General features: G+C 37.0%; 3 protein-coding genes and 1 non-coding gene across 7 annotated transcripts in view; 1 reads left to right on the top strand and 3 right to left on the bottom strand.

Annotated features, from left to right (window-relative positions):
- LOC124635259 (rab11 family-interacting protein 4) overlaps positions 1–10,018 on the bottom strand; it is a 75,179-nt gene extending 65,161 nt beyond the window's left edge. The window contains exon 1 of the mRNA XM_047171122.1: positions 9,701–10,018. The gene's annotated coding sequence lies outside the window, so the exon portion shown is untranslated. The remainder of the gene's footprint in view (positions 1–9,700) is intronic.
- On the top strand, positions 375–22,166 carry LOC124635261 (mpv17-like protein). Of its 4 annotated transcripts, none has more exons than XM_047171127.1 (5): positions 375–395; positions 15,218–15,374; positions 16,179–16,264; positions 20,540–20,652; positions 21,311–22,166. In XM_047171127.1, exons 2-5 carry the CDS (start codon positions 15,243–15,245, stop codon positions 21,538–21,540), a joined length of 561 nt encoding a protein of 186 aa, XP_047027083.1. In that variant the 5' UTR covers positions 375–395; positions 15,218–15,242; the 3' UTR covers positions 21,541–22,166. The 4 variants fall into 4 exon arrangements, with proteins under 4 accessions (XP_047027083.1, XP_047027080.1, XP_047027082.1 ...); XM_047171124.1 differs by lacking the exon at positions 375–395 and adding an exon at positions 11,605–11,766; XM_047171126.1 differs by lacking the exon at positions 375–395 and adding an exon at positions 12,326–12,493.
- On the bottom strand, positions 15,749–15,830 carry Trnal-aag. The gene has a single exon. It is a non-coding gene; the product is annotated as a tRNA-Leu (tRNA).
- Positions 22,154–24,565, bottom strand: LOC124635260. The gene is made up of 6 exons (XM_047171123.1): positions 24,491–24,565; positions 23,960–24,179; positions 23,461–23,548; positions 23,051–23,252; positions 22,563–22,715; positions 22,154–22,335 (listed from the first exon to the last, which is right to left on the bottom strand). Exons 1-6 carry the CDS (start codon positions 24,563–24,565, stop codon positions 22,240–22,242), a joined length of 834 nt encoding a protein of 277 aa, XP_047027079.1. The 3' UTR covers positions 22,154–22,239.
- Positions 24,566–24,691: the final 126 nt, after the last annotated feature.

Raw genomic sequence — 24,691 nt, 5'->3', positions numbered from 1 at the left:
TATGTGGTTGGTTGTGTAATTTCGAAGGTGGTGAGAGTAAAGTTATGTAAGAGAGATGCTTCACATTATTGCATAAGATAAGTGTAGAAGAGTCTGGCGGATCTTCGATGCTTCAAAACAATTGCTTCAAAATATCTAGTCACTATTCCTCCTGCATTAATCCCAATTTTATTTGGGGCGGCGCAGGATCTCTTCCTCGTCCATCCTTCATATTTGACGTCATCTAACAAGTGACATTCTTTCCAGCCATATCGTGTTCCACACAATCTTCCATCCTTTCTCTGAACTCAAGATATTTAAATCTTTGTTCAGGAATACTGGAAGACGAAGAAACTGGTTGCGAACGATGCCGACATCGACAACTTCGGCTGAGGGAAACAATGGTGTTTGCGCAGGTGGGTGTTTTACGTCAAAAACATTTCTTATTTATTTTTATTGAATAAATCAGCAAAACGGACTCTTCATAAGTCGTGTAGAATCTATCCTTGTGATAATTTGCTTTATTTTTTCTTGTGTTTGTGTGGGCACCGCGTGAAGGAGTGCCAGACTCTTGCTGACTAAAATCCATCATGTTCCTTCTTAAGCCCTTTATTTACCAGCATGTCGATTCTATAAAATATCATAACTCACTTCGACATCACTCTCACTTCGACTTCGATCTAAAGGTAGAATTCCGTGGACGCGACAATAGTCAACCTATGAAAATGTATGGCACCGTTGCCGAGGCCCGTGACAGTCGCGCGCGGCCGACGAATTTCGTAAGCTGCTCGTGGCATTGTCAACAATTTAATTCTGGTTTTACTAAAATTCTATAGATGTTATTAAGCGCTAGACCATGTTGAGAAGCGTACGGCCGCCAGCGGCTCACGAAATTCGTCGTCCGCGCGCGACTGTCGCGGCCCTCGACAGCGGTGCCATACATTTTCATAGGTTGACTTTTGTCGCGCGCGGCTGCGACAATCGCGACCCACGGAATTCTACCTTAAAGTTTCGTGATTGACATTGTCAAACTACACTAGCGCTTCACTATCGAGCGTGTTGACAAGTTGAACTAAATTAAAGTCGAGATTTTGACAGATCTGCCAAAATCTGTCTATCTATAGGGGAGGTAGGGGAGAGATGGGCAGTTGGGAGACATGATCAAATCAGATTAAAGGGGGGGGGGGTCCTTTTATTCTGATTTGATCATAGTTTTTTTTTTTATTGGGTAGTTTACGTTACCGACTGGTAACGGTGTTCATCCATAGACTATCTGTCATTTCTGTGAGTTGTCAAGAACAAACACTCGTAAAAGTACTTAAATATTTTGTTGCGGTTTCGGATCGTTATAAAGAGAAAACTAATGAAAGGTATGTGTATTTTCTATTATTAATGATTGATTGTCAAAATCTCCAGTTACGATTATAGTAAGTCGATGCAATCCACACCTATTATACCTCTAGAAGAGGTACTACAGCAATAGTTTATGGGCCCCACGTTTTTATTTTAGTCTAATATGACCGGGACTAACCACCTACGTAGGTTGACAGGTAAGTAACTATTTTTTATTTTCTAGTTTTCAGTGCACATAAGATAAAACCGTTTTACTTAAGTTTTTTTACCGATTTTTTTTTTTATAAACTAAGTCAAAAGTGTCCAATGCTCCCTATGGTAGGGAGGCTTGGACATACCATGTAATGTATAATTTGTAAATTTTTGTTCTTCTTCTTCAGTGAAAATTTGTGAGGTTATAAATCTGCGCTAAAAATCCTTTATAGAATCTTGTTTCAGGTACCGTTGCCAACTTGATCTAGGGACTCCATATTTATCAGCTGTTAATTTTATTTTTTAACCTTTTGATACCTCTTGTATTGCTCGTTATATTAAATCTTTAGGAATTTCCCGTCGCAAACCATTCTTTTTAACCCCCGACGCAAAAACGACGGGGTGTTGTATATCAAGGTCATCAGCTCGTTTGTTAGGTGTGATAGGAATGTTACACGCTCAGTTTACTTGCAAGCATATGTGGGATCTAAAATTTGAAATACTAATGTCTTCTGGAACCACTGAGCTGGTCTGCTGTTAGGACACGAAGATAGGTAACCCTGAACTGCCTTTTAGTAAACCCATCGAGTTTGGGCTCGTTTAATTTGTCTTGACTAGTTTTCTTCATGTTTCTAATTGACGAGAACCTAATTCTGGAAATGGGATGTGGCGGATGAAACCCTAGAATGATATATAACCCTGGATCAACAAAGGTCCATCTTTATTGTTTCTCAATCTGTGCAATTCTCCCAGAGCCAGTTTGTCATGAGGATTGTTAAACAGCTTCCTTTGGCTGAGATCGCATTAGCGAACCCATCATAAAAAGAAGGAAACATTAAGGAGCTCCTTTAAAAAACCATGAAATAAAATAAAATTATAAATTAAAAAAAACCCCCGACCCAAAAAAGTACGCAATTATTATGACAAAATGTTATAAACGATAAACCCTATAAAAAGCAAAAAGTAACTTTAAACACTACGTAAGTACCAACTAAAGCATGTCAGACTAAACAAAATTTTGACGTGTCGACGGTTTTATTTAAACCGTTTAAATATCTCGTAATGTTGAAACTGATTGTAATTTTTAGGATAGCTCTTTGATTTTATCTAGCCAAACATAAGAAATGGCAATAAAAGTTGATTATCTGTAAAATCTGATTTTTTATGCCATAAATGTGAAAAAGTGCCCATCGCTCCCCTACCTCCCCTAAAGTATGAAATGACATTACGAATCGAAGTGAAATGCGAGTTGTTGATCGAGTTTTATAGAATCCCAATACAGGACCGCGGTAACACTTTCGAACAATCCCGCAGCCTTGGCAATGAAATAAATCTGAAAACTAAAGCCTGAAAAACGGGTTTAGTTCTCGATAAAATAGAAGGATTTATAGATTCCTCTGATCAAAAAAATATGAAGGTATCTTACGTGCACGAACCTTATGGGAGTAGTATCACCTATTACTAACTTTATATGAGTAAATATGTAAACAAATGGGTAATAGGCGTGATGGAATCGAGTGATGAAAATTTGAACGATTCTGTTTTACCTTGACTTTATCGAATAACCGATCGATTCCCGATTGAATACTGCAATAACTTTGAAGTTGTCTTTGATTTTTTACATGAAATGTTGCGTTTTGTATCTTTAGGTACTAACTTGATTTGTTCCTAATTCTTGTTTAAAGTGATGGCAATATATTTAGTAAATGTTTAAAACCAGTTCCAAAGTGTACCGTAGTCTCTGTCTCTATTGTCCAAGATTAAAAATGGATTGGCCAATTTTTCAAATTGTCGTTTAGTCTCTAATGAGTTGCTAGTTGCTACGGTAAAACATTCTCCATTGAAACAGTTTAGTTAGCAACAAACACTAGGTACTTATTTCATATTTATTTACATTGTCAGTTCTGTACTAAATAGATTTATTTCCCACAATTTATATCTCGCAATAAGAAGTTTACCTACAGAGTAATGTTTGTGAATTTTTAAAACAATATTGCAGTTTTCGTTCAAAGTTGAGTTTACAATCAAGGTTACGTTAATGCGCCTTTGGCTGTTGTTTAGTCGTTAATGCAGCTCATTCACAAGTTTCAACGCAAACATTTTTTCACAACCTCTTATCGCTGAAAACCGGACTTGTACCTACTTACTGCGGAACAGTGCATACTTAAAATTCTTTAATCAGCCTACCGCTTTAGATGTTTCTACTTAATTCGACGCGGAGGAACTCCAACCAATCCAGACTAAGCATAGCATTAGAAGGACTTTACTAGAAAATGACAATCAGGAAAACAATGATCTGAATAAAAATAAAATTTTCATAATCCGTCAAAATCTAATAAAATCGCGATAAAATGCTGATAGATTTCATAACATAAGTTAAATAAAACTATAAAACAAACGATCACATCCATTGCGTAAGGCGAGTGCACACGATCGCGTGACCACCATAGTCCAGCTAGATGGACATTACCGCAGTCCGTGTAACAGTACCCCACACGGAGTAAGGAAAGATGAGCGGAGATGCCGTAATGTAGGTAGGTCTGGCACCTTCATCTAGGTCAAATTCGTACGGTGGGCATGACCAAAAGGATCAGTTACGAGTGATAACTAGTGCGGGTTCTTTGAGGCATCTGTCAGCGATTTTTGGTATTACAAAAAATGGTCGTGCCCATAGAAGGCATATAAGGGCGAAAACTATAACGTTCCTCGTCGCCTGCTCACTCGCATTTTGGCGCGCTACTTTCTAAGGTGATTTTCCGGTATGGCACCTCCGCTAGTCATTTCGTCCTCCATGTTACCCCAACTGTCGATGAACGGAAGTGGGCGGATTGGTACGCCGAGGGAATAACATGATACTAACCCGATGTTCGGTGTCAGGCCACGTCAATAACGTCCCGATATCCCGCCAGAACATTGGTGTATCTTGTTACCAGATAAACAGGTAGGTATGTAATTACAAACACAATTACAACAATTATGATTGTTTCAGTTGGGTTATTTGTGACCTATCTTTATAAACAACGAAAGGATTGACTTTGGCAGACGGGCATATGATATATGATACTCGATTTGATATCAAACCGTGTCGCAATGACCATATTTGGAGAAAATAAATTGCTTATAGGTACCTATCCAACACAGAACGGATTCACCGGAGTATCCGTGTTATTCTGAAATGTCTCATTGAATTGTATTCTTTTTACCTCTGAGAAGAAACACACGGCTAGCAGTTATTTTAGGCGCAGAAAGGTATCGGTACCTACGTTTCATCATTAAGGACGGATAACGTTAATGATGTTCATTTAAAATGTGGGTTAACTCAAGTCATTAGAGAAGGTAAAACGGAGGCTGTGTTAGTGCAATTGATATAAATGATTCTAATTAATTTAATCATTTTATATTACACTATTAATATCGAATGAAAACATCTGGAATTCGAACAGAAGTAGAGTTAAAGGTGTCGAGGTTCTGGTTTTCTAACTTGAATAGAAAATAAACGTTTCAATCATCAAAATAAATAAAAATAAACACTTTGCTATGCAAATCAAATGTTCTGCAGCTAGGTCAAGTTAAACAATTCGCCTCGACAATACTTAATACCTTCCACAGGCATCCGTTATTCTTTCTCCTTTACTCCTTTCTCGTACAAGCTGGATAGCAAGAAAGGTATGTACCTGGGTGCGTAATCGTGGTAAATCATTTGAATCGTATGCGCGTGCGCTCCGTACCCACAATGGGTGATAAGAACTGAGTCACATCGAGAAAGCCGCTTCTACAGGTTATGCACGTGGACTGATTGTGATGCTGATGACATTTCTAGACTGCGAGAAAGCTCCATTCATCTATTGGAAAGCTCATATGTACCCGATTGTTCATTATTGTAATCATCAAAGAAATTACCTCTGTTATTGATTGAGAAGAAAAAGATAAATGACAAGAGTTCCGTTTCCGATAGCTAATTGGAAAAAAATGGTGAGAATTTTATGAATTGTTAATTTTATTACGTTTTGATTTACATGGGAAATATTTAAAAGTAGGCGTAGAACACTATATAGCTTAGATATGGTTCCCTTAAGGTACAGAGACCACAAATAAGTAACCTAACATTTCAATAGAGAAAGCAGGTCATGGTAAATCTCAGTAGGTAAATCAAAAAGGAATTTGGGTAGTACTTACTATACTTTTGTTTCATTCATTGCTCATAAACCTGTATCATTTAACCATACTATTTTGTACATCTCTTGGAGCCATAGCTCGAACCTAAACAGCTCAAGAGCTTATTTTTTCCTCTCAGATTAGGGTGTCTAAGGATTTACGCATTTAATGTTATTCGTTGTAGAGCTTGTCAGATTAATTGTTAAAGTGGCCTTGTATTTTTTGAAGTAAAGTAAGCGATTATCTCAATTTATTCATAGAAAGTCTTACGGACTTTTTCGGTATGTGAAACCTCGTAACTCTTGTCACCCCTTTAAGTTTAGAGTTGACAATGTTAAAAATACAAGAGCGATGACAGCAGCACTTATTTCACTGTTCATTAAAATACGAAGTGGGTGTTTTTATACCTTAGTTTTAACAGGGGGGAGTTACAGACAGACCCATTAAAGTCAAAGGCTAGATGAGAAATGGCTTTATGTTCACTTTTACCTGGAAAATTAGCTGGGATTTTAAAAAAAAACTGAAGCAATTCCACTGCAATACACAGTGACAGTTTACCACAAATAAATGTGTTATCGATGTCAAGAAAACATATAAAATTATTCTAAGATTACGTCAACACAGAATAAGAATAACAACAGGATTAGGTTACTCATACCGCAGCAATATTACAGTGTATCCTTTTTATAATTCATGCACCCCATTACGGTGTTCAACGTACCGTGAAACTTCCTCTGTTCCTGAGGAGTTTCGAGGGTTTTTATACGGCTTCCTATACACCCAGACGCCGTGGGAAATAGGGAGGGTGACCTTCCCTGACCTTTCCCCATTGGCATTCAGTTAAACCTATTATTAGAGACAAGACAAAGACGATTTACGATTAACGAGTAGGCTGTTGTTTCGTGAATCGATTCTCGGTTGTAAGTTGTGATGATCGATGATAGTATGATGTGTTTCTGACTGTTAGTTCGTTGATGGATTGATTTGTCATTTGATGGAAATGGAATTTGATGGTGCTGGTTTTTAATAATGATTTATGTGTGATTTATGGGATACGGAGTCAGTTTATCGTATTTGCCTCCCAGCCTCTAATATTTAGTAACCATTGTCAGTTAAGGTAACCCAGTGCTATTTCGCAGCTTGAAATTAAACGAGCTCAATCTCTACCTGAAATTAAGTGATTTAAAAATCTACAGTTAATCAAAATACGCCAAGTTCCGCTTCGCCATACGCGCTATTAGGCAAGATCAGTTAATCTCGTTGATTGCTCAAATTGTCATTTAGCATTTATCTGAGCAGCCAGACCGTTGTCCGTTACCCAACGAAACTAGTTTAAGGTTAAATATTAAGCAAAAGCGAGTAAAAGTCTTGTCTATCGCACTTGTATAGTCTGTGGAGAACTGGGCCGTACTTTAGACATACTTTCACCGGTGGGTTATGGGTTTGAATGATTTAATTTGCGCCGAGAGGTTTTGAATCTTGGGGCTGATACCATGACAATGCAGATAAGATGGTTGGGTTTATGATTTCGATGCCTAGCTAGAGAAACTCCCGTACGGCTTCTTGGCAGGAATAAGGTGCCTGTGCCTCAACCTCAAGTGATTTTCATGCTGGGTGTTTTGTGTTTTTTATTCATTTCTGGTAAGGAACATATTGGAAAGCAGTACCTAAAGAAGAAATGAAGACATCTGTATGTAAACGATGGCACATAGAGCCAGTAGAGGTTTTGTTGAGCGAAATAATTATAAAGCCATGTAGGTTTTATCTGAGTATTAATTAAAATATTGAAGATATTTAAGTAATTTGAACTTGAAATCTGCAAAATCATCGTAATAAATAACACAAAATCAAAATGAAACCATGTCGCAATTATTTGCCCCAGTTGATGCACACTGGCGCAAATTATCATTTTCTAGGAAAAAATGCGGAGTATTAAAATGAATTTGAAATTAGAATTACTATTGTTATGGAGGCACATGGCTCGGAATGCGTGTACGGCCACTAGTTCAAAGTTTACAAACTGTTGCAATAGTTTGTAAACACAACCGAGATGTGTTCGTGTTTTTCAACAATTAAGGATCGCGACTATGTTGTTGAGTCAACGAAAATTTTCGATGAACTGTGGGAATTTCTACAATTACCTGTATGTAAAAACTAGATACATATTTCAAATGCTTAGTCATAATGAGTTAAGCATCACATTATTGCGGTCGAATTACACAATGCTAGCAGTCAAATTAATAGATTACGTGCCATGCCAATAGATTACATGAAAACTGATCATCATTATTTGTTTGAGAAAGTGATTTTAGGGCAAGAATAATAACATTCTTCGAATGGTACACCTAGGTGCAATGTTAGTCATGTTGTTTGAATACAAGAACAATGTCGCATTGTAAAGTTAAGCCCCGGGGCATGGATTAACACCGTTACGTCCGGGATCAAAGACAATACCAGTCTTCGCCGCTTCATGAACATCATTGTTTAACTACTAATCTTTAGCAAACTGCAAAGTTATTACAAGTTTCAAAGAACACAAACGTGCACAATACTTGCCAGTTTTAAAAGACAAGTTCCAGTTTCTACTTTGCGTAGAAAAAAAGAGAAATTGTAATCTGCTGAGTTACATAAGAGATAATGCTAAAAGAGTTGAATGTATTACGTCGAGAAAATTTCTGTGAATCCAACTTGCAACGTTCACTCTCCATAGCAAGAAACGAATTCTGATTGAACTTCAATTGACCTTTTTTGTTCCTTTCATGCTTCTCAAAAAGCTATAGAAGATATCACCTCCGATCCGATTCGATCGATTGAACTATAACTGAAATGGGCTAGGAGAACGATTGAATTAGCGGAAATAATTTTTAGATCCATTCTCGTGTATATCCATTCGGAAGGGTATAGCGTCGTGAAGTTTAAGAATAATACCATTGTATCAGTGAGTGAATGAGTCTTGTTCCGAGGAAAGGACCTCGACTACGATTTGACACATGAGATTGGTGGTATGTTGTTGTAACGAATTTTCTTAATGCTTGATCACATGCTGGGGCACGATGTCGTTAAGAGTTGTTGCATTAACCATATTAAAACTTGTGACTACGGACACTGCATTATGTATTATTGCTCTCGTAAATAAGCTGATACTTATTTATATTCAGCTACGAGCAGCGACGAATACAACGTGAGTAGTTTATATTCTTGTCAGGTCTCATAATCAGTGGAATCTTGTGGTTTTTTGTTTATATTCTTAGGAAGAATAACAAAGGTAGTAAACCAGTGAGTTTATTTGGTACCTGGATGCAGTGACATCACGGTGACGTGCCAGCGAGGTGAGTCACGACCAGAGAGATGCATTGTCGGAATGCCGGTCGTGCGGTCACGGACGGCATAGTTTTACAAAAACTTTGCTGATGGTGGAAACAACTTTACGATTGAGGTTTTATAAATAAATTGAACTATCTATACTACAACGTGGTCAGTGGATAACTAGAATTAGTTTAAGTAAAAACTGTTGGAATCTTATATCACTGAATCAATATAGAGCAGATCTAAAAGTAGAAAGCACGGTATATGAGTGAAATAATTACGTGTGATAGTGTTGATATCCCATGATACTTGTGTAGGCTCGTTGGAGCAGGTAGTAGAGTAAACATAGATAAGGCTCCCCATTTTAACACATTACACTCGAGTACTCTCCACAAAAGAGCACCTGACGCTGATGACGAACCCCACGGTAACAAGTGGAAAAAGAGCGTTTTTTAACATTTAGCTGATTATGGGAGTTTTTGAAGACTATTTGAATAAAAATTGTTTTGGAAAAACAAAAATCTAATATTTTTGGTGTTCAATGAATGAAGTTGCACATGGTAGAGACGCAGCGTAATTTCGAAAGTGAACTTTTACCTTAAATTTTCTTTTAAAAAGTAACACTTGTTCAGTGACGTGGAACTAATCAACGGTGTTTATTTGTAATGCAGAGTTTTTTTGATTTTTACTAGTAAATTAAGGGCTTGATGCATACCTTGACCACGAATTGCCCGCCAAGCGAACAAGCAGCGGGACAGGCGTCGTAGACGACGATAAAGCCTCCGACTCAAGGACTGAACTCACAACACAAGAAAAACTTGTTGTCACTGTTTCGAAACGCACCACTTGGTCACAAATTCAAGAAAACAATGTTAAATTAACAACACAGCTGCAGTTATTACAGAAGATTTGCTATTTCACTTTTATATTTTCACAATATAAGCACTATTATTGTTATAACTGGTTTTATTTACGATCGTAGAACATCACGCACTCAATCAACACACCTGTGAAATACGCTACAGTTCCGCGGTGACTGAATACGCTGCTAGACAGAGATAGCGAGATGCTGTCAGAGAGAGATACGCAGTGACGTGGGAGGGAGGACGACCGCTAAGCTTCAAGAACGCACGGTGTTCCACTTTCCAGACAAATGTTTAGAATTATTTATATGATTCGTTTCGTGACTGCGCAAACGTTTAACCTGGATGTGGATAATGCATGAGTTTTTCAGAAAATGTACTACTTTTTCGCTTAAAAACATAAGTTATGAGATGTTTGTGCGGTTAATTACTGGTAATCAGACAGTTTAAGACTTAAACACTCTAGCGATTTTTTAAGATTTAAGAAACAAGCTTTGTTTATAGGGTTTGTAATGAAAACAAACACAACGTTTGTGCGACACGTTTGTTTAAAAACTCATTTTTATCACTGGGTATAATATTACGTTAAAAAAATATTCTAAGAAACCTTTAAAACAGATCTCTTCTAAGCCTTACATTTAATTAAGCAGAATAGTAAAGAAAAATAAACACAAATTCATTCCAAAAAAAAACAGTAATAAAAAAAGTTGAAATTAATTTTGTCCGCAAAACAACGCACATCGGTCCACTGTGCCGCCGTACCTCCTGTTACCTGGCACGGGCAACCACGGCGACCCCCACTCCGCTCGCGCCGTGCGATTCAAATTTTTAACTCCACGAGCCGGTATTACTGTCTCTAGGTCTCTAAATTCTCTCTTTTCAGTTACTATATTGCACAATTAACTTTTCTTATTAACTGCAGTTTATAATTCAGCTAAAACAATTAGAAAATTACTAAAATTCCACGCAAATCTCGCAACGTGGTGATTCCGTTGTCACGCTGATTTCGACGTGCAACAGGTTGCAACGGTTCGTTGATGACAGAAACGCTAAAATTGGATAAAACAAACTAAAATTCTTTGCTAATAGAATTGGTAAACTAACAGCTGAGGATACTGGAAATTTGATTAATTTATTTGAAATGCATTCTTATTTCGCACAGGTAGAGTCCGTTGTCTAGATGTTAATCTTCCTAATATTACGAAGTTATATTTTTCTCGGAATTAGCTAAGTATGTGTAAGAGGTGTGTAAGCCTTCGAGCAATGAAACAGGTTTAGCATTAGCAGTTGGCCCGTTAAAGGCTCTATGCTTAGAAGGTTCAGACGCACAAGGAAAAACAATCATGTTTGAGATCATCTGTATATTTTAATATGAATTATGAAATAAGAGTAGTTTACTAATAAAGAACTAAACATTAAATGAACAAGCAGGAGTTTCTCTTTTCGTATATAGAGACGACGAAGGTACCTCTAGCTATCTTTTGTAGAGTTAATGTAAAAACTTTAAGTGAGCATTAATATTTTATTCGATTATCTTTCAATTAAATATTTTTCTGGCCAAGGGTGCCCCTACCCAATTATTTTTTTTGGTTTGCGAGAATCTACCTAAATAACGTTTTCCCGCTTCATCACCATTTTCCTGTGCTTTGTTCTAAACAAAGACAGCTGCAGGAAAGACAAAAACTAAATTTAGAAGAACTTAGTTATTTAAAGACGTATTATAACTCGTTAATACGTTTTTTTCTTGAGAACTGTTATCTTTTATCAACGCAATCATTGTATTGAAGTTGGTTTTGTAATCCAGACGTGCCTTATCAAATAATATAATTCCAGTGTTTGTACAGTTAACTCTCAAATGTGACTTGTTACTAAGACCCTGAAATACATATACATAACTATACCACTTTGGATATAAAAGGTAAGATCTTTCATTTTTTTAGATTCCCAACTTGGTCGTTTCAAATTCGGTTTCGTCACAAATTGATTATTGAAATAGTTAGAATAGTAAATAAATCCAATATACCAGTGACGAAGTTTTGTTTAGTCCATTAATAAAACAGGAAAAGTTATGTACAACTCATATTTTTGGAGATATACACAGGTATTTATTGCGTGCTGCTGATATCACGAAACGATTGAAGAAAACTAGCTCAGAATTTTAATTTGATGACAAAATGGTCTTGAACATCAAAAATATTTTGCCCTGCTTTGAGGAAAGAGAAGTTAAATTTCTTTTGCTCTACTGAAATGAAAAACTTCCCTAAAATGTTGACAGAGCAATACGCCGCACTGCGGCTGTTTTAAGTTCGTCTTATAAATAGGCGTTGTCCAGGGTTCCATCTTAGGATTTTTTTGACTACATTTGAGCATCTTACCATGTATCTAAAAAAAGTTTTTATTTTGCCTCTGCTACTCTAATTACTGACTATTGGTAACACTTTAAAAATACGGTTGTCAGTTATAATCACTATAATGTCAAAGGTTTTTTTTATATCATCGAAATCTTAATGTGCAAAATCTTCGAAAATTACGAAGGAGCCATAAATAAAATAGAAATTAAAAGTATGAACTGTGTAAAAGTGATTTTCAGGTGAAGGAACACGCGATATCTACTGACTAAATCCCTATTATGATCTGAATCAAAAGTACGTAAGTACAAGACTTACATTTTTTTTGAGATCTATATCTTCGGGAAGATAAAAACCGGTAGGTATTCATGGTCAGTCTTCCAATGTGAGGTAAACAGCCCAATATTGAAGGCAATGTGTCAAGTAGAACCGCTTTATTTGCAAAGCCTTTATTTGAAGCACCTTGATACAGATTCACACTTATAATCGTGTTCACTCAAGTGATTATTCAGAACTTTAGAATTCTTCTCTGATGACCACTGAAAAAATCAACCATAATTCTAATAGGATAACCACAATTATTTTTTTAAGGATTTCAGGAGCTAGAATACTTATAGCAAGTCAGCTTATAGGCGACTCTGGTGATACTTAGGTAATCCCTAAAGTTTACACGACTGATCCGAGGTCTAGATCCCCCTTTCTACCAAGGTGATACTCAAAACACGTTCAGATTTAAACAAGTCGATGTTGAACCAAGAAACACGACGCCTCTTAATTATTCCATTGAAGTCAATTCACAATTGACTACAGTACGGAGGGGACAGTTCGGTTTGAATAATAGCTGATATCAGTCGCTTGCGCACGGTCACAAGTGTTCCTTTATATACTAAAATAGAGGTCTCGATAACTTCTGATAGTGTAATAAGAAGTGTTTGTTGTTGTTCAGCAAGGCTAAAATTGTTAATTTTCCGTGTCAGTGTTATCAAATTGTAAGTTTTTGGAGAATGTATCCCTATTCATTTCTTCCTTATTTACATATCTATCTATTGTCGTAAAGGAAATTCCTTCGTTTATAGTGAAATGGTATTGTTTCGTTGTGATGCTATATAATGAGGTTTTGTCTACTTCAGTCTATAATTAATATCGTGATAGGTGTTGAATTGATTGTGGTCTATCGAAATATTTCCTACAGTTAGGTATGTCAAGTAGGTAACTATTCATCTTCATCCTGTTGTGTAAGCCTAGGGGCTCTTCAATAGATAGAGTGAATATAACTAGTGTTGGTCTTGTAAGTATGTATCATCTGCCGAGCCTATTCTGTACTATGTTGGCGTCGGCTTCCAGTCTATCCGGATGCGGCTGAGTGCCAGTATTTTACAAGGAGCGGCTGCCTCTCTGTCCTCCTCAACCCAGTTACCCGGGCAACCCAATACCACTAGGCAAGACTGGTTGTCAGACTTCCTGGCTTGTCACAGGTATGTGTTAAGTATGTAAGTAGGTGTCTACCTAAATGTAAAGCATGCACTTTCATCACAATATCGATAAGAACAAAGTTTAATATCCACCGTGAATTATGCTTGTTCTCGGTTGACAGCATTTAAATAGGCGAGACTTCGATAACTCGTGAATTGATACGAGCGAGCGAGCGAGGCAAATGTTGAGGAATAGTTTTACCCAACAATACAAACATACAAACTTTAACGTTAAAACTTCACTTTCAATGTGTGGTAGTAAAAAATGCACGCATCAATTCAATAAGTGGCCTATTGCTAGAATAAAAAAAATTGATCGATATTTTTTTTTATAGATATTATCAGATTTTACAGTCTTTTTTGAGGACATTGAATTCAAGGTTGGCAAAACGTTTATCTTGACAGACGAACACTTGAATATTTCAATCTCGTTTGCCATGGTTAAAGTTATCTAAAACCTGGGTTACGTTTAATAGAAAATCTCATTCAAAACCGCAGATAGTAAACGTGTTATCAAAGTGTGGCATGATGACAATGTTTTCAGAACAAGGCTGCATAGTTAATTTTATTGTACTTAAATCTGTTTCTCATTGGAACTGCTTAAAACTTGTACTCCTAACATTTCATTATTGTAAGATTCCTCATGCGTTATTTATTTATACCAGACGATTTTCAGTAAGATGTGATCGGTTGGTGAACAGAAAATTCCAAAGTTATTTTCACAGTAATTTGTCCCTTCGTTCTATTTGATTTGATTAAACTTTCGCAGGTACGGTAGGTACAGCTGTTATAATACTTACATAAATATAAATAAGTTAGGTACTGAAGCCCAATGTTTGTTGATTACGGCGTCACTGATAGTGAAAGTGTTTGAACTCTGAACTTTCTTATTGTGGACTGAATATTATCATCACTTTATATGAGTAATTTTACTTATCTCCGTATTACTTGTATGTTAAAATTGTAATTAACTGTAGGAATACGTAATAAATAAAAAGCCATAATCACTCTGTATGAATTGTGAAATGCGAGTATGCAGATTAGTCTAAGTTGAATTAGTAAATATTCAGAGAAACCAGAGGTCAACAATGTTGCATATGTATCCTCACTTTTCATTTAAACTCTACAAAGTGTGTACTTACAGCAATATTTTAAAACTTTTTGAAGAAGTTAGCATCAAAGCAGTTAACTTAAAAAATGTGATTAGCAATTAAACTATGAGCACTGCCAGAAATTTTACGAAATGAACTAAGTAATGAACGAAAACAGAACTTAATTGTCCACGAAATATTCTGTACTACGATATACTTATTGCACAGCACTTTCATATTGAAATCAGGGAATCCATGCTTAATTTTATTGAAAACGTAAATATTAAATTTCATCAAATAAATGGGCATCCCTCCGTTTTATCGTGTATAAAAATTGATCAATTGTTGACGGGAAAGATCAATAAAAGAAACCGTACGAAAATAAAGCTTTAGATCCAACAGACATAGTAATTAAGTACATGTACATGTATTAGGTATAATTATTTCTTTTTCGCCAGGAATCTTCAGTGAAGTGAAGCCAAAATGCTGAGTACATTGAGGCGCGCCTTCCAGCAGTCGCTGAAGAAGCGCCCTCTGTTGACCAACTTGACAGTGTACATGACATTTTATTCGGCTGCTGAATTTACGCAGCAGACTTTCAACAAAATGTATTTGGTGAGTTAAATGCGATCACAATGATTGAAAAAACCTTATACAACGGGTATTTTTCATTAATCCTAATCCTAACTAATATTATAAATGTGAAAGTAAATTGTCTGTCTGTCTTTTCTTCACGCCTAAACTACTGAACCGATTCGTGTGAAATTTGGTACAGACATAGTTTGGAACTTGAGAAAGGACATAGGATAGTTTTTATTAAAAAAAATATATAAAAATAAAAAATAAAATTTATTCCGGACATATAGCGCCATCTATTGGTCAAACCAAAAATATGCAGGAAGTCACTATTCCATGCGAACGAAGTCGCGGGCAAAAGCTAGTATGATCATAAATTATTCTGTTCTTTGAAAAAACTGTTAAAAAGATTTTGGCAGCGGTGGGATTCGAACCCACGCCTCCGAAGAGACTGGTGCCTTAAACCAGCGCCTTAGACCGCTCGGCCACGCTACCATTGATGCTCAAATGCGTAAATGTCCACTGCTATCTATTACTGATGACGTCATAGCTCAGTATGTTTACGATTCCGTACTGAGGGCCAATACACACACACACACACACACATATACATGATACACACACATATCATTATGATATCAGAAACGATATAGCATATCTGTCAATTTGCCTAATTATTTCGATATTTCTATTTATAGAAATCTATGTTTGGCTCAACGGGATAGATGTTAGGCAAGGTTAAGACGAGATTTGGGTACTATAGCTACCTATGTTTGCGTACACTTGTATGTTAGAATAATCTAATTGTTATTTAATGAATGATTAATTTTTGTTCTGTTTCAGCCGGAAAAACCTGACTATAACTTAGTTTCAGGAGCCCGTGTTGTTATTGTGGGCAGCTGTCTCTACGCACCAACTTTATATTATTGGTAAGTTGACATTTCGTATTGTTATCTTAGTACTTATTATGTAGATATCGTTTACTCAAATAGAGTACTTTTTATTTTTATAAAATAAAATAGATAAAATATTAAGGTTAAACTAGTCGCGGGCTCGAACTCACTCAGGGGCGTGGCCAAAAAGCGCGCTGTCTCATCTGACATCGTGTGCGACAGAGATAGCCCCAGTGATGAGCAGTTAGACGCTAGTCTATTTGCACAATGCGTTTCGTGCAAACAAACACGCATACAAACACCGTTACGAATCAAAACGACATTAGACACACATACATACATGCTGCTGTGTACTGCTCGCTACCGAAAAGTCAGCAAGCGCTTACTAACTCGTACTAAAATAATAGATACTGTTATCATTTTATACTAGCCGTTTTCCCGCAGTTTCACCCGCGTCCCGTGGGAGCTACTGCCCGCACCGGGATAAAATATAGCCTATGTTACTCGCAGATAATATAGCTTTCTAATGGTGAAAGAATATTTAAAATCGTTCCAGTAGTTTTTGAGTTTATCCATTACAACCAAACAAACAAAGTTTTCCTCTTTATAATATTAGTATAGATTTCATAGAGTTGCTTATTTTATGAGGTACCGACTAGTGATGCTCGCATGGATTTCAGTAATTGTCCCAAGGCGTAGGTACCTAATAACATTTTTTATGATAACACAATGTAAAATCAGTTTGACTGGCCTGTTGGTCTAGTACTTAGTGATCTTGACTGCTATGCCGTAGGTCGTGGGTTCGATTCCCACCCAGGACAAATGTTGTCTGGGTGTTATTTATCTATAATATGTATTACATGTATTTAGAAATCAATTTTATTGATTTTATTGAACATTTTGATTTTTTTAAGCAGTAACACAGTTATTTTCGTGTCGAATAGCGTTTCTCATTTTTTTTAGTTGACATTATACATACGAAGAACGAAGAGAGCAGTAGAGACGTGTAACTCGATCACAATTTTTGTAACGAATATGAAAGATAAAACAATAAAATAGGCAAAGCGGCTTTTACCAAAGAACGGAACAGAAACATATAAAAATAATACTTTATTCCTTTAGAAATAAGGTTGCTTTCTTCTGTTTGTTTACATTCTCAAAAACGCCGACCGCGGTGTTTGCGGCAAATGCGACAAAGGCGGCGAAATTGCTTCTTGAAGTGATCTGAAACAAAAAATGGGGATTTATATAAGCGAGACCCACTATAAGTGCTTATTTACGGAGATGTGACGCGTTGCGCGGCGCGTTGTCACCCAGGTTGTCGTACATTACCTTATGTGCGATAACGCGGCCCGCTGCTGAACGAACCCCCAAAACGCCGTGTAACGCATCGCGTCTCCGTAAGCACACTAGTACTAAGTCCACTAGTCAGTCACCTTACACTACCGTAGTTATAAAACCTCTTCATTTTTTTTAACACATACATTTATTTAGTATAAACTAGTTATTGACTGCAATCCCGCCACTCATGATCGGGGTTGTGCTTTGTATAAACATCATGTCCCGGTGTGAATTACCACTGGGCCTTTGCAAGAACGCACAATTTTCTAGCAGCTACTTTAGTCGAAATGAACGTCTGCGTCAGGATCCCTGTCACAACTCTCAGATCCTCTCGAAATACATATAGAGAGTTGCTACCTAATTGCTACCAGCTACCATTAGTTGCTACCAATTGCTACCCTCGTGGTTTTGAAGATATTCAGCATCTAAAGGTGATGATACTTCCGAAAAGCAGGAGTGAAGGTGAACGGGCTCCTTTTAGCGATGAATAGACACGCTTGTGTTTTGGCATTATTGTATCCTACTTTGAGACTGCTAAGACATTCAAACGCTCTATCATAGTCTCTCTTACCTCATCTACGTGAATGTGAGGAAATTGCAACGGTGTAAATAAATATTACTTACTGTTGGAACGTATCATGCACTGGAGGAATATTTTCTTTATTCATGAAATATCCTCTCGCTGATCTTTTGAGCTTCTTCCTGCGGGCGCTTAGTTTTAGACGCCCTTTTTGCCCCATTCGCCAAGTTTTTGAATCTGTTCCACAAAAATAACATTATAATTATACCAAGTTATAATTACACGGTATCATATTTTTTTTAAATAAAAATTGCATATGCCAGCAACAAACTTGATTCAATTTGAAAAAGAACGTATTCGTGTTTTTTCAAATTGTAATTGTTCAATTATTATTGTTTCATTTTAGGTGGAAGTAAAGATTTGAAAATACAGTATTTGTATAAATGTATTTTATTCAAAATCAAAACTCATTTATTCAAACTTGGCTGCAAAACAGCACTTTTCGAACGTCAAAAAAAATATTAAATATAATATATTAATTATAAAATATTAGTCACAAAAGTACCTAGAAAGTATGTTTACCAAAAATAAAGTACGTAATAAAGTATATAATAAAAATATATAATAAAAAAGTATGGTTGGCAACCCTAGTCGCGTACCTACTCACGGAGCCCACGCGCGATGACCACAATATAAATATACCTAGGTACCTACAGCGTGCTCGAGCAACGCTCATAGAGACACGGACATCACACGATGTTTTGGCGCAATCGGCGCTCTCGCACTCAAAGTTTGAACAGTACAGACCTACAGCCACAAAATATGTAGACTACACTTTTTATACCTACTCACAGTTTACACACACTATTGACCGTTCGAGCGGGAACTGTTGGACGCGCAAGCCGTGAGTCCAGAGTTGAGGGCCTCAACTTGAGGCACAATATCGTGTCCGTGACTGGTCTCTGAGCTGTGTTTATGGATTTTACGATAAAAATTATCGTAAACCTCAAAACATTTTGTGATAATACCTACCATCTTACCTACCGATAATCAAAATAGTTCATTTACAAGCTTTTATGTAAGTACTTACCCGCGGCTTCGTTCACGTTAATTACGAATAGGTACATAGCGTACGCGGCAAGTTGATCTAAAATGGCGATCGTTTCTATGGTTACATTTTGGTTCAACTTACGTGCCGCGAATAATAGCTAGGTACCTACCTAATAAATAATTTACGATAGTGCCATCATTTATAGAGCAACTGATCCTACCTACCTATCGACACCACCGGAGGCAAAGTCCCAAGTCGTGTGGTTCAACGGTAAACCAGAAACGTACCTATTAGCTTTACTCGTACTTACCTACTTTGATTTATGGAAAAATAATAATAGTACCTAATTTAGGTATATATGATAAGTAGGTAAGAGGTAAACCTATCTAATAAGGAAGCTTAGGTATGATAACTTGTACTACTTACCCATTGTTTCTTGTTTCTTATTGTTTTCCACACGTGTTTTGCACTCAATGAAAACCACTTCACTGAAATAGTATCCACTATTCCACTCAAACCAACAATTCCAATCACAAACGAAAATACTAAGTCCAAAGTTCAGTGCCAAGTCAAACAGATAAAGAAGGTAGTATCGAAATCCAGAGTTTTAGCCGGGGGTCAGTGTAATGTTTACGTACGATAAGCGCTAGGAGAATAGTCTACACACATACGATACGAAAGACGTGGGCCGCAGCAGCAGACTGAGCCCAAAACAATACAAACAAATAGTTGCACTAAAATTTGCACAGTTGCACGACAAAATATCGTGCAAAACGTAAAAATTGTGGAAATAAGCATGTGTGTATAAGCGTCTTTCTCCGCTCCGCCCCGCGCTTCTGCCGGGGGGAATGCTATTGAGTGAAATGCACGACAATTCATCGCAAAACGAGTACGTAAAAAAAGACGAAGAGTGCTTCAGAAAAAAGCGTTTTCTGAAAAAACTACTGTATAAATCAATTTGAAATAAATTTTATAGAACTCTTTAGTAATTGAGCTATGTCGGAGCGGACTTCGTTTTGGAGATTTTACATGTTTTATGGGACTTTTTAACACTCAAAGTTGCGTTAAAATTGTCTAGAAAAACGGAACTTTGTTGGCTCATAACTTTTTACTGAGATTTTTTTATTTTTTTTTAAATCCGTACAGACAAACTTAATAACAATATAAAACGATATCAAGTTTAATTTTGAATGTATTATGTCACAATGTAGAGTAAAAGCACTCCGAACTTTGTATGGGAAAAATATCGACTAGTGTAACCTTAAGTCATTAAGTCACTCTTTCTGTATGAGAAGACCGTGACGACCAGTAGTGGGACGATAGAAAGGCTTCTAATGATGATGGATGATAAACTATTTGGTATTTAGTTAGTACCTACTTACATATTTAAATATTTTAGGTACAAACTCCTGGACAGGAAGTTTGTGGGCACAGCTGCCAAGACCGTCCTGACGAAAGTAGCGTGTGATCAGTTCATCATGACGCCTACACTGCTGGCCTTATTCTTCACGAGTAAGTTATTGGAAGGAATTACTAAGTTCTATAAAGTATCTACCTATCATCACCATTTTTCATTGTGTTTTCGTCCGTAGCCTCGAAAAGACAGTAAGGATAACATCCTGTGTGTAATAGATAAGTAGATGGTTTACATACAGACTATTTTTCTGAAATATTTTCGCATGCGCTGCTATACCTAGAGCAGAGGTATGTGGAAAGAAAATCGTTAAGTTACTCATTACTAATTATACTTAGGTAATAATACAAGATTAACTTATCACCTGTGAATAAATTAACTTTTGCGAATGAGAGCAGAAATAAAATTAACTTTTCCGCGGCTACAAATAAAGTTAACCAACTAAATAAAATATTACTAGTCTGAGTAGTTACTTAGTTTTACACGTATAGATCTGAATATTCAACGCTAAATATTCATGAGTAGCATAAATATGCGGCATAACGTAACACGGCCCTTAGGCAATGACTTAATCTAACGAAATTCCATTTATAAGTTCATTGCCCTTAATTAAGAGTTATGTTCTAAGAAGCGCGTCAACTACGTGCATAGGTTCCTCCAGCTACCAGAAGCTTTAAATCCAACTAAACTAATTTAATTTAATTGAACGAACTACGAACGCATATCTCTCTCACATGAATATTTTGTCATTTCCAGTTCTCAGCATACTAGAAGGTAAAGCAGATATATTTGAGGAACTACGCCAGAAGTACGTGAAAGCGTTTATAGCGAACCAGTCATTCTGGATCCCGGTGCAGACAGTGAACTTCTCCCTAATCCCTTCGCATCTGAGGGTCACGTACGTGGCTTCTGCCTCCTTCATTTGGATCAACGTCTTGTGTTACATTAAGCGACAGCAGCTTGGATCTACTAAGTCTATAGAATAGGAAAATTAGTCTCGGCAAGTCATTTTGAAGAAGTAAGCTATAAGCGGCGCTCTTAGTGACTTTGCGATGGTTAAGGTGTTAGTTGCCGCCTGCAACTGCCCAGCGACTGTAAGGAATCGGCCGCTTTCGATCGAAAGGACAGCAGCACAAGCACGGTAGTTGCAGTTGGCTACTCCCTTTCAAATAGCACCTTTAGGTTAAATGTACCTACGAACAAAATACGACTGTCAAATATTCGGATTCGACTTCGGAGAGGTAATATTACGAGAAGATTATGCCTTGTATTGATTTGTACCGTAGGTAAAAATCTGCCAATGGTCCATTATGTATGAACCTCCACTGTCGGTTGTCACATTCCGTGAACACATTCCACATGGCATTCATTCAGCTGTGTTAACATTTCTTCAGCGAATATTAAATTATAAGTAATTAAAATGCATTGGGAACAAATATCCGTGTAATCTATTAAAGATTAGCTGTAAGTAAGTGGTTCAAATAAATCGTAAATTAAAATGATTGAACTGATTTTCATGATGGTTCCGTTTGATATGGGTATATGCCAAGTTTACTGTTTTTATAGCTGTGTTACTTTTATTGTTATAAATAAAGCTTATTGAAATAATGAAGGGACTCGTTTATTATCTAAAGAAGTTACCACTATAACATAGGTATAGGTAAGTCAAAAGCTTATGTACAAAATTATGCAGTTTTCCAATTAATCTGTCCTGGAATGTATTCTTCAATTATGGCCTTAAGTCGCATATTCTCCAGAAATAATAGATTGCATTTGCGTATCTGAAAATTGGTTGGCAGTAATATATACGAGTTACACAGAAGATCATCTATGGTCCTTATATCAAAATAACTCTAACCAACTGATCTGATAAAACACTTTGTAGAACAGAACAAAGGCAAAATGCCAATAGAAATAAGTATAACAGAATACGCTTAGGTAGGTATACTGAACTACACTTTCTTTCACTTAGTAACTGGTTGTCTAGCAGCCTAGCAATTTAACTTACTTCATAAAGTAGCAAAGCCGCATCAGAGTCTTCTTCGTTCGCCATATATTCTGCCAATCTGTCATCAAACTTCATTCGTGCGTTTGTCGTGGTTTCCATCATGTCATGGAGAGCTTCCTTCATGGCCGCCAACTGCTCTTCGAACCGGGTCTTCTGGTTTTAACACGGCTAACAGTAAGTATCTACGTCTTAGGGTCAATTGCACCATTTAGGTAAGTAACTACCTATAACGATGACCAAACTATATCCAGCCAAATCAAATTAACACCCATTCGTCAGATAAGCCATTTGAGTGCTGCATGTGGTGTGGTGCGATTAAATGGTGCCACTAACCCTCCTTGATATTATAATGCACATTTAATTTTCAGAAAAATCTACCCTGGTCTTTGAAGATGAATTTAATTGACGAATTTTTAAGAATGGTTTATATAAATACAGCAAATACAGATTGTGGCTTTAGCTACGTTAGAATAAAAATAAGTACATACGTCCTCATTCCTCTTGCGTTTAAGCGCCAGAAACTTTTCTCCGACGGCGATGAGCGTCTCGTGCGCATGCTGGAGGTGCGCTTGCGTCGTGTTTGCTCGCTCTCGCAGCGCCTCCAAGCGTTTATCCCGCAAACTAATCGCTTGTCTTTGTTCATTGTAAGCTTCTATTAGAGCTTTGTAACGTTTAGATAGCTCTTCGTAGCTAAAACAGATAGGTATGCAGCCTTACGGACGGGACACACAAAGCGTTCTTAAGAAAATTTAGTTATCTCCAACTCAAAACACTATGAATTCTGTGTCAACACTCGGAAGTGGAAAATGCATTTGAAAGCAATCTTGGTGTGGAAATAAGCAGTTTTAAGGAAAGACCGTAGACACAGCTATTGTCTACTTATATTCTAGATACATACTGGTATTGTAGACAAACGATGCTCATTGAGGACCACGTGTCTGTGTAATCCTCTTGACGCGCCGAAGACTTGCTGTTAATTGTACCTGCTGAATTAAAAGAACTGGGTTCCTACAGTCCGTTTAGTTAGATCTTCTAAATAATTAGCCATTTAGCCATGAGGGAGTGAGTCAATTTAATAGATTGGAAGGAAGTAAGCTTCAAGCATTAGTAGGTATGGCAAAGAAACAATTACCTATTTCTACCTAGCAAGACAGAAACTAAGCGGTTAGTAATTTGCAATGCACGACTACCTACATTATACAACGATCTTTATAGGTAGAGACCTAAAAGGCCTTAACCAATGGCCTGTGATAGAGCAGCGATGGGATAGATGGCATGCAAATCTATCTGTTTCCAACATATACACCAGCACTTTGCCTGCGAGGCACGTCTGTCAAGGACATGTAGGAACGACTGGCTGATTTTAATAGCAGAGATAGAAAGCTTCAAAAACTAACAGGTGGTATTAGAACACTTAAAGCTCTTCTCCTCGGAATGCTCGCTCTCCCACCACTGGTTAACGTCGTGGGAGGGGGCATGCGAGTGGGAATGCGAGCCCCTGCACTGCAACAGTTGTTGTTCATATTCGTTGGACTTCAGCAGGCTGCGCTCTAAGCAACCGAGTGTGTTGCGAACGTTCTGCACGCTGTTTATGAAGTTCTTCTGGTTTGGGTTCGGCTGGGGAGACGTTTGAATAAATATTTAAAGGAAAAATAAATTAAACTAAAATGGTTTAGAAACTTCACGGTAGTGATGGACCGATGCGGGACTTTTATAAGCCAGGTCCAGTCTGAATGCAGCTGGGAAGCATCAATATTTCAAATGGTGCAACTGCATATATATCTGACCTTCATAACCAAGCTACTTGTCCTAGTCCAGAATGATTGTAGTTACAACTATCATGTGTGGTTCACACCATGGATCTTGTATAGATTAGTAATAATCTACAGCTACGCAGTGAAGCTAGTCAGACGAATAAAGAAACTTACAGCAAAGCTATTGACAGCCACATACTTCATATTGCTGGGAGAAAACAGATCGTTTTGTATTTTAACACCTTGCATAGCCAACGATATGCAAAATTTTTAATAATTACTCTAAAATAAGTCAAAATCAGTGCAAAGTTATCAAACGATAAATGAGAAAATATGACAAGAATGTAGGACATTTGACTATGTCAACCAAGAATT

This window comes from Helicoverpa zea, chromosome 12 (assembly GCF_022581195.2).
Source record: "Helicoverpa zea isolate HzStark_Cry1AcR chromosome 12, ilHelZeax1.1, whole genome shotgun sequence".
Lineage (NCBI taxonomy): Eukaryota > Metazoa > Arthropoda > Insecta > Lepidoptera > Noctuidae > Helicoverpa > Helicoverpa zea.
Note: the sequence above shows the minus strand (reverse complement) of the source record. Positions and strands in the feature narration are given on the sequence as shown.

Coding starts and splice junctions, on each gene's coding strand:
- LOC124635261 (XM_047171127.1), top strand. CDS start 15,243: ATGCTGAGTACATTGAGGCGCGCCTTCCAGCAGTCGCTGAAGAAGCGC. Junction 15,375..16,178: donor CTTTCAACAAAATGTATTTG/GTGAGTTAAATG, acceptor GTTCTGTTTCAG/CCGGAAAAACCTGACTATAA. Junction 20,653..21,310: donor GCTGGCCTTATTCTTCACGA/GTAAGTTATTGG, acceptor TGTCATTTCCAG/TTCTCAGCATACTAGAAGGT.
- LOC124635260 (XM_047171123.1), bottom strand. CDS start 24,565: ATGCAAGGTGTTAAAATACAAAACGATCTGTTTTCTCCCAGCAATATG. Junction 23,253..23,460: donor ATCGTTTGTCTACAATACCA/GTATGTATCTAG, acceptor TATCTGTTTTAG/CTACGAAGAGCTATCTAAAC. Junction 22,336..22,562: donor CGGCTTTGCTACTTTATGAA/GTAAGTTAAATT, acceptor ACCAATTTTCAG/ATACGCAAATGCAATCTATT.